At 43.4% G+C, this 9,966-nt stretch overlaps 1 protein-coding gene across 1 annotated transcript in view; it reads right to left on the bottom strand.

Moving 5' to 3' along the window:
• Window positions 1-804: 804 nt before the first annotated feature.
• RECK (reversion inducing cysteine rich protein with kazal motifs) overlaps window positions 805-9,966 on the bottom strand; it is an 82,367-nt gene continuing 73,205 nt past the window's right edge. Inside the window, exons 19-23 of the mRNA XM_049772428.1 lie at window positions 7,985-8,177; window positions 6,506-6,716; window positions 5,049-5,122; window positions 3,029-3,184; window positions 805-1,421 (exon numbers count right to left, since the gene is read on the bottom strand). Coding sequence (XP_049628385.1) covers window positions 1,200-1,421; window positions 3,029-3,184; window positions 5,049-5,122; window positions 6,506-6,716; window positions 7,985-8,177 — 856 coding nt within the window. The 3' untranslated portion in view covers window positions 805-1,199. The remainder of the gene's footprint in view (window positions 1,422-3,028; window positions 3,185-5,048; window positions 5,123-6,505; window positions 6,717-7,984; window positions 8,178-9,966) is intronic.

The following is a 9,966-nucleotide window of genomic DNA, read 5'->3' as shown; positions in this document are numbered from 1 at the left end:
TTTAAGTGCCCATTAAAAACATTTTGGTATAATAAGCATATTCTTATATATTTTAGAGAGTACATATAATACTGAGAAAAATACTTAATGTAAAAAATCTAAGCTTAGGTGCATACCAACAAGAAGTATTACATTGAATAGCTTATTTAAACTGTGAAACACATTCAGAGTTTTCAATATCTTAGACAACATGCAAACTTTTAACACGTAGATTGACAATTTTAAATATATATACCACAATTCTTTATAATTCTCTATATAAAGGAAAGTTGGACAGAACACTTACCTACACTGTGCATATCACAAAAAGCAAATGTGTCTTCATAAACGGAAAGTACTGGGTTAACAAATATGATTGTCATTTTACAAATATGGCTATTCACCTTCTTCATAATAAAATAGAAAATCATGTATTATTTACATGAACTACTAATCATTTCACTTTTTGGCAATTATATAAGTAGCAGCAATTGGTTTAAAAATTGATGTTCAAAAAGTTGAAATTTAACCCGGTGACTGCCCAAGAGTCTAGTCCCTGGTAAAGATCAGAAGGTAGAATGCAAGATGCTTTGATGTGCTGTGACTTCTCACAAAACGTTGCACGTACATTAGTAACTGCTGTGACTGTCAGTTACAACCGGTGATAATGAGGGTCAGTTACTTCTGCTTAACACAACAGTGGGGGCCCTATATTACCTTTCTAGATAGAAACTATCATTTTGAAGAAGCTTCTTTTGTCATACCCCATGAGCCCTAGTTTCTATGTAATGAATCACCTTGTGAATGAATACAAGAATGCCCAAGGGGCACCTTCATACTTTGAAGTAGCTTTGAAATGAAGTTTCTGGGTTATGAAGTGAGTTACTTTTCTAAAAAGTGATCCTTTCCTGCATCAATGACAGTGAATTTTTCTGAAAGTGGAGGGCCCATAAATGAGCAAAATATGAATTGTAAAGGCCGGGCTCTATGGGGAGAAGTCATCATTCTCTTTCCATCAATATTCTGAAGGGTGCATTTTAACATGTGCGTAAGGCAAACCAGATCCTATTAAACTTGGCAGTGACACAATAGTGTGTGGTAAACAGAGGTGACAAGTACTGGTATTTGGCCTCTATTCAACAGCAAATCAGCAGTCCTGGAGTTCTCACAAGGTAGAATAAAAGCAGATTGAAGACTCCACTTTTTTTTTTTGCTGGTCCTCAGCTTTGTGTCCAGAGCAAGAGCCAGGTGAAACCCAGGCTGAGGAGGAAAGGGAGGGAGCAGCAATGGGGGTTGATCCTGGCACCCACTGAGGGAATACTGCTGGATACCTGGACCTGGGAAATGATGAGGGCAGACAGAGGGACGTGGGAGGTCAGAGTGGGGCTGTCAGAGTTGATGAGGGATTCGATCTTCTCAGCTTCTTTATTGCAGGCCTCAATCTGGGAGAGAAAATTCATGTTTTTGAATACAAGAACCAGTGAGAAGGTCAAATCAACTACATACACATTCCACACATGAGGAATTACAGTTTCTTTGCCTTTTTCTTTTCTTTCTTTTTTTTTTTTTTTTTTTGGGCCACACCCGGTAATGCTCAGGGGTTACTCCTGGCTATGTGCTCAGAAGTAGCTCCTGGCTTGGGGGACCATATGGGACACCGGGGGATCGAACCGCGGTCCGTCCAAGGCGAGCGCAGGCAAGGCAGGCACCTTACCTTTAGCACCACCGCCCGGCCCATCTTTGCCTTTTTCTTAGCTGGAGTAATATTTTACTATAATTCATTACACATTGCAAGTAGCAATGGAAGTCAAATCAGAAAAGAAAGGATCAATCATGTCTCTAGCTTTTCCCTTCTCTAGAAGCCTGTTCCTCACTTACCCCCACTTTACATACTTTCTTTTCAGTGGGAGGAGTCATTCCCTGTGATACTCATCTAACACTGGCTTTTGGTCAATGCTAGGGCCTGAGGAGGTGCTGTTGTTTGGGACCTGCGGTGCTGGGTGGGACCACCAGGTCCTTAGGTACTTAGGAGGGGGATCAGACCTGGCTTCAGATACTTGCAAGGTTCTAACCCCTCCTCCATCTCCTGGCCTTTAAACATTATTTTTACATGGCTAAACCCAGTCAAGGAAAATATATTTCTTTCCTTCTTTTTCTTCTTCCTTTCTTGATTTGGAATCATACCCCACTGTGCTCAGGGGCTATTTCTAGCTCAGTGCTCTGGAGTGATCCCTGATCCCTGACAGTGCTCAGGGGACCATATGTGATACCAGGGATAGAATTGGGGTCAGCCATATGAGGCAAGTTTCCTCTCTTCTGTATTTCTAGTGCTAGAGAAGGATACTTCCAGCCCTGGAGGAGAAACTCTCTTTTCTAAAACATTTAAAAATTTTTATTTTGGGGGGAAATATTTTCAATGCCAATTTAAGCAAGAAGATGAAAAGTTGGATTTAATGAACATTATTTCCCTCCCGATGCAGGGTGTTGAAGCCAGGACCAGGCATGTTTGAGGCCTGAGCTCTAATCTGGAAACATGTATCAGGCCTGCAAAGACCTATCTTGTGTGGCCACACACAAACAAGCCCCACCCCACTTGAGACCTCATAATACTAATGTTGAAACTAGATCTGCTTGAGTAAGGCTCATGTCGGGATTGTGAGGAAAGACCGGTTATCAGTCCAGCTCCAGGGCCCTTCTCTGCACTGACCACTGCTTGGGTACCCAGTGTCGACCTGGCTTGGCTACTGCCTGACCTGTGCTGGGCCCTACTATCCTGGGACCTCTGCTGCCTTGTCTGTGTCCTACTCTAAATGTCATCATTCAGACCTCTCCTCTTCTGTCTTCAGATGTGCTACAAAATGTGTCCCCGGTCTCAGCCCTGGCAGGCGCTTACCTTGAATAGCACCCCTCTCAGAAACCAGGCTTTGTCCTGCTCCAAATGCCTTTCTCATTCCCCACTGGCCTGCCCCTCCCCTCCAGTAGATTTATGCCCACTGCACCTCGCCCCTTAGACTGACAGGATGGCTGACCAATGGGCTCTGAGCCCCACCTGCAAAGCTTTCGGGTGATGATCGACAGGAATGATTAGGATCACGATCTCAGACTCAATGCTAAAATAGCCAAATACATCACATTGTGGAACAGACACGTGCATGCGGATTTTCTGGAGTATTTCTAGGATGGTTATTGGATTTTTGTTTGTTACCTAGAAAGAGAAAAGTAAAGCTGTCAGTTACCTGAAACAATACTTATTTTTTCTCAGGCCAGACCTGGCTTTGCTCTCAGGAATTACTCCTGGTGGTGCTTAGGCATCATCTGAGATGCTGGGGATGGAACCCAGCAAGGCAAATGACCTACTATCTACTATCTCTCTGGCCCCTGAAACAAATTCTTTGCCTGTCCCAATTGCTTTGCTACCCTGCCTAAGTAGACATGTTTAACCCTAGGTGTGTCTACCCCCTGCTGGCTGTTTCATTCCTCTTCAGTGTTCATTCCAATGAACCCTGCCTGCTTTCAGGCAAGGAGTTTTGGAGTTTGGGAACGAATTCTTTCCAGATGTGGGTTTTAATAAGTGACTATTTGGGTTGAGGTCATAAAAAATAGTCTCTGTCAAAATATAGTCCTCCCCCCATCAAATGAGGCATAACTGGATGAGAGAGAGAGAAAGAGAGAGAGAGAAAGAGAGAGAGAGAAAGAGAGAGAGAGAAAGAGAGAGAGAGAGAGAGAGAGAGAGAGAGAGAGAGAGAGAGAGAGAGAGAGAGAGAGAGAGAGAGAGAGAGAGAGAAAGAGAAAGAGAACTCATTGGGATGAAGCACATGCTTAGTCAGTGGCAGGGAGATCTGGACTCAGTCCCAGCACTGCATGATCTCCTGAACACTGCTGACTGTGATCCCCAAACAAAACCAAACAAATGGGGGAGAACCTTCTAGGAAGTGGTGGGTGCTGGCTGATACATTTCTGGAGCCCCATCTCCAAGAGACTGCCCAGAAAAGGGAAGGGTCTCAGGGAGGTGACCCAATCAGGGTAACAGTCCCCTACAATGAGGGCTTGGAGAGTAGCCCACCTGGACTAATCCCACCTGAACTAGTACTACCCACTTTGGGGTCTTGAGTTGTCTCTGGTTGCCTAGATCTGCCTCTGGCCTTCATACATTTTAGCAGACACCAGGCACTACTGGGGAGAGTGAGATGGGGTGGGGTTATGTGGCTCTGCTCAGAGGCTACTCTTGGCTGTGGTCAGGGGACTATGTGGTGCTGAAGATAGAAGAACTGGGGTCCATACACAAACCAAGTGACTTTGCTCTGTCATATCTCTCTGGTTCTGGTAGCAGCAGCTTTTTGTTTTGTTTTGGGCTACACTGGATGATGCTCAGGGATTACTACTGGCTTTGTTCTCAGAAATCACTCCTAGCGGTGGACCCTATGGGATACTGGAGATCAAACCTGGGTCAGCTGTGTACAAGGTAAGTGTCTTACTGGCTTTCTTATCACTCCTGCCCCCCAGCAAGGACTTTTAAAACCAGATACAGGCTGTCTCTGGTGGCAGAGCAGGTCACTCCACAGCTGGGGCTGGAGGCACAGTCTAGGACAGGAGAAAAGATGTTTGGGTACAAGTCTTCCTTGTTGTAACATCTTAGTTACCAAGTCCTTGTAACATCCTTGTTACTAAGTCCAATCTTTAACACGGGCTTATTCTGTAGTTGAGTCATAATTTTATTCGTTTCAAAAAGTATTCCTTATGCTGGGGCTGGAGAGATAACATGGAGGTAGGGTGTTTGCCTTGCATGCAGAAGGATGGTGGTTCGAATCCTGGCATCCCATATAGTCCCGCAATTCTGCAGGAGTGATTTCTGAGTGTAGAGCCAGGAGTAACCACTGAGCGCTGCCGGGTGTGACCCCCCCCCCAAAAAAAAAGAAGGAAAATTATTCCTTATGCAATGTGCCTTGAGCAAGCCATTTACCCTAAAATCTTCTTTACCTATGAACTGGGGACTTTGTGCTATCTCTGTAATAGTATTACAAAGAGGTTTGTGCCTAGTACTCTTTCAATTTTGTATAGCATGTACTCACCTTAGCAATAGTATCCAGTTTTTCTCTGTCAAATAAAACTCGCAACATACCAGCACACAATGGGCAACAGGCACCTGTATGACAGAAACCATTCTTGGGGTTCGTGAGTTAGAAACAGGAGTGAGGAGTGAGGACTAGGACAGTGATGATGCTTATCTGAGCACACTGCGCCAGTCTTAGTGATGGCCTCAGCCCTTCTCCACCTACTTTCTCTTCCCTGCCCCTTCTTGGGGACTAGTAGAAGATATGTCAGTCAGAGCATGTACTTGTAACAAGTACATGGAACAAGGGTCTGGATCCACAAGGAACTGGATTGGCCCTTTTCAGAGACATGGGGTCTCAATAAGCCTCCGCTCCCACAGTGCTGAGTGCCTCTCTGTAAGCACTTGCTGGGGTTTTCCTGTCTGTCAGGAAAACAGGGATTTCAAGAATCCCAACATTTTTAACCTATTTAGTCTTTAGGATGATTTTAAACTGTTAATAAAACAGTAACAAAATATCAGAAGGTGGTGGGGTGGGGAATGGTTCGCTCATGTTTGGGAAGCTAGTGTCTAGAACAGTGTTTGGTACTGAGTGGGTACCCCACAAACACTAGATGAGTTTAAATACCAAGGGAGAAATCAGTAAAACACTTGAGCTACTGTTCTGCACATGACGAGATAGAATCTCTTCTGCCCCTGGAGCTGGAGAGATAGTACAGTCGTAGGGTACTTGCCTTGCATGCAACTGACCCGATTTTTGATTCCTGGTCTCCTATATGGCCCCCCAGGAGTAATTCCTGAGCAATAATCCCTGAGCATCACTGTGTGAGGCACTAAAACAGAAAAATCTCTTCTTCTCCTTCTCTGACCTGATGAGTATGACATTGTCCTGCCAGTAGTTACTGAACATTCTCAACGGAATAGAATTTCCTTGATGATATGCAAGAGAAACAGTGAAGTGAGACACTAGGATTCTCTTTGGCTGCTCTTGATCTCAAATGTTTGTGTTCACCAAAACCCTCTCAGTGATTCATTCTTAGTGAATTTGTTAACAGAGAGTGACTAATTCTTTGTTCATTAACATTGTAATAAGCAAGCAATATACTTAAGAACAACCATAATTTGAGTGATTAAATGCTGTATTACCAGCATAATATAGTGTACAAATTTGCTTGGAAAAATTGCCAAGTGGTTTTAGGGCCAGGATGCCCAAGGCAATCCATAGCTTGTTTGTTTAGTTTGGTTTTGTGCTTAGCAAGGCCTGTGCCTTAACCCCATACTATCTCTCCGGCTTGACCCACAGTCTTTTAAGGTTGACCCGAAGTCATGCATCTTCTCGGCAGTGGGTGGAGTTCAGTATTTTTGAAAAATGCAAACTCAAGAGTCTTCCCACCTCTCCCTAGTGCTCACCCTTTGGAGGAGAATGGGCACATCTACACCTTCCCAGCCCTGTCCCAGCATAAAGGTGCAGCCTACCTGGTGGGATGACAGGCTTGCAGTCGGCTGCTGAGAGCGAAGGGCACTTGACAGCGGCACACTCAGCCACAGAGCTGTGCTCAGACAGGACCCCCACGGCCTGGCATGGCCCGTAGTAGTCGACCGCCACCCGGTCTGAGTAGGCAGCACAAACACTAGTGTAGGTCTCCCCATTGTGCCCGCAGACGGGCTCTGTGTCTCTGCAGAAGGACTGAGGGTAAATGAATCACATTTAGCCTGGAGAGCTCCACACTGCACTGAGGAAGTATCCTTGTCTCAAGAAGGGAGAGAAGACAGGAACAAACTCTGGGGTTGACTTCATTACGCTACTCTGCAGAGAGCACACTCAGGGCTGTGGTGACAATGCGCTGTCCCAAGGGGAAGGGTGTCATTACTTTCTGCCGCTTCTCTGCAACTTGGGTACTCATCTCTGAAATACAACCCCCACTCCCTCCAAACTGAGTACTGTTACTTCAGAAGTGTCTGTTAGAAAAAAAAAAACAAGACCAATCTTCTTTGAACAATAAAGGGTTATCATTTCACAAGGCCTCAGGCTGAGGGAAGTGGGGGAGAGCTCAAAGAGCAGAGAGACTTGGGCTCCTTTAGGTAGTGAGGAATGTGTAAGAGAAATTAAGGCCAGAAAGGAAACAAAGGGAAGGAAAGATTAAGGGGGTGTGAGGGGTGGGTCAGAGTAGCAGAGAGTGACTGACATTATCAGAATACAAACCTAGGGAGATAAGTGGAAGGTATTTTCCTGACCAGGAAGTAAGCCATAATCATAGCAGAGAACAGAGAGAAATGCTATCTTGGCACAGACCAGGGTGAGATGTGATGATGGCACAGAGCAGAGTGAGATGTGATCATGACAGACCAGAGTGGGACAAGATCATGGCTGATGCTGGTTGACTGTGGTGAAGGATGCTGGGAACATACTGCTGGAATGTCTCCCAGAAGGAGGCTCCACAATAATGGAGTATGTAGAATACTTTGGTGGAGTTGTCTTTGGGATTATTTTTTGAAGCAAATACAGATTTCATAACCTCCAAAGTTTGAAAGAGAAAATAATTCAAGAAGACAGTCTGAGGAATTTTCACCCACTTTCAGTATTAGGAAGGGCTCATTTTAGTGGAAGGAACAGATGATGAAGAGAGTAGGAAAGGAACTCTTTTCCTGTTGATTTAACTCACATCTTCCTGAACTGTTGACTACTGAGGACACACAGAGCCATGGGAAGTGAAGAAAGATTCCACACTTGCTCCCCCAGAGCCCACTGCAGCTATCTTAGAGACACACAGGTACCTATATGAACAAGAGAATCTTAGCCAGTTATGGGATGTCTCCTGCTCGGGGACTAAGTCCTTTAGATATGACAGAAGACATAGACGATCCTTTCCTTTTCTTATGCTGATTTCATATATAAAAGAACATAACCCAATTTTATGTTCAGTGACCTCGGGCTGGCCAGCTAAACACCCGTACCTGGCAGGGACCTTTGTAGAGGAGACTTTTCCCTCTCTGGTACAAAGTGCAGAGGTTGTTATGTTCCATGTGGTTTGTGTCACACACAGGATCTCGGTCCTGATCGCAGGTGAGCTGCCTTGGCAAACATTCATATTGGCTACACCCAAACTTCTCGAAAGTTGTCAGGCAGACCTGTGGTTTGGGTATGCATCTGAAAAACATTAGTATTGTGACATAGGCACAGAGTTTCACACAATGGAATGTGCCTATGAAAGAGGAGAGAAAGAGAGAGGAAGAAAGAGAGAGAGAGAGAGAGAGACAGAGAGATACCACTTGAATACCTCCCTCTTCCTTGTATTTGCTGACAAAATGCTGTGACAGAGACCTGTGTGGGGCTAGAGGGCAAAGAAGGCTGAGTCTGAATCTCCTGGAAATACACTAGACCACATAAAGAGTTTTTGAACTTCAAATGGACTGTATATGAACTTTTCTTTTAGTTTTTTTGTTTGTTTGTTTTGCTTTGAGGCCACACTCTGCTGTGTTCAGGGCTTACTCCTAGCATTGTGCTCAGGAATCACTTCTAGCAGGCTTGGGAAACCATCTGTATGCAAGGCAATCACCCTACCCACTGTACTACTGCTCTAGTCTCTGTATTTGGACTTTGATGTTGACAAAATGCTAATATTTGATGTTTGTGACAATAGTAATATTTACTTGCCCTAACTAATAAAAGCGCCTTTTCCAAGTGTTTAAAAATCATTTAAAAAGATATGCCTTGCATGCAGGAGGCTCTGGATTTTATCATCTCCAGCACTGCACACAGCTCCAATACCACTGGGAGGCGCTCTAGTGACCCTAGCACTCAGCCTGAGCACAGCACTACACACCTTCTTGGATGAATATCACCAGGAATTACCTTAGGAAACTCTAGCACAGGAGGCACAAAACCCCTAAAGCCAAATCCATTTGTATGTCCTTTTTTTTTTTTTTTTTTTAAAGTATATAATCGTGTAGTTTCAACTCACATGAACATTAACCCAAAGTAAAAGACTTATACAAATTCTTTATGAATATACTCTGTGGATGTAGTTCTCTATTCAGAAGAGAGCCCATAGAGATTTTAAGTTGAAAAAAAAAAAAGAACATTTAAGTTGTAATTAGTAACCATAGGCTCTCATTCCTTCAGAAATTGCTGTGGCAAAGTTAATTTGACTAATAATTTGCTCAAAGTAATAAATAGTTGATTTGGAAAGTATAGGTAGATTAATGGAATTTACTGGTTTCTATACCTATAAAAATGAATACTTATTGGAGAAATATTGGAAAATGCAAAAATATTTTATGAAAGAAATAATTGCAAATTCATAAGATAATAGTATAAAATCTAAGTGCCTGAAATTTGACTTTTGATTTTTTTTCTTTTTTTAATATAATTTTTATTTTGATCGTTTTGGCTTACATATTGTAGACAATAATATTATAGGTACATATTTACATAAAATCAGGGGGGGTTCCCATCACCGATTTGTCCTCCCTACACTTCCGTGTTCATCCTACCTCCTTCCTCACCCAAGGGGCTGCGAGAATATGTGGTCCCCTCTGTACCTAGCTTAGTAGTACTTAGTACTTAGTAGTCTTGGTCTTGGTGCCTTCCTTATTTCCCCCTCTAACTGGGAGGCAGGACTACATAGTTCAAGTTATGTGATTTTATTTGAAGAAGAGAAAAGTAATAAACTGGGGTAAAAGTCTAATACACCGAAAATGGGTGGAATCCTTCTAGAGGCTCTCATTGTCGGTTTGAGAGACGAAGGAGAAAAAGAAGGTGAAACACCCCAACAGTACAAAAAGAAGTGTCAAATATCCAGTGAGCACTCCAGTGATAATGATAGGCACCACAAAAAAACCATGGTCTTGAGTTAAAAAACATGGCAGAGCACATAAAGAAAGAAAAGAAAAGAAGAAAAAAAATAAATATAAATGGGGACAACAACTTCAATAGC

This window comes from Suncus etruscus, chromosome 1, assembly GCF_024139225.1.
Source record: "Suncus etruscus isolate mSunEtr1 chromosome 1, mSunEtr1.pri.cur, whole genome shotgun sequence".
Taxonomy (NCBI): domain Eukaryota; kingdom Metazoa; phylum Chordata; class Mammalia; order Eulipotyphla; family Soricidae; genus Suncus; species Suncus etruscus.
Note: the sequence above shows the minus strand (reverse complement) of the source record. Positions and strands in the feature narration are given on the sequence as shown.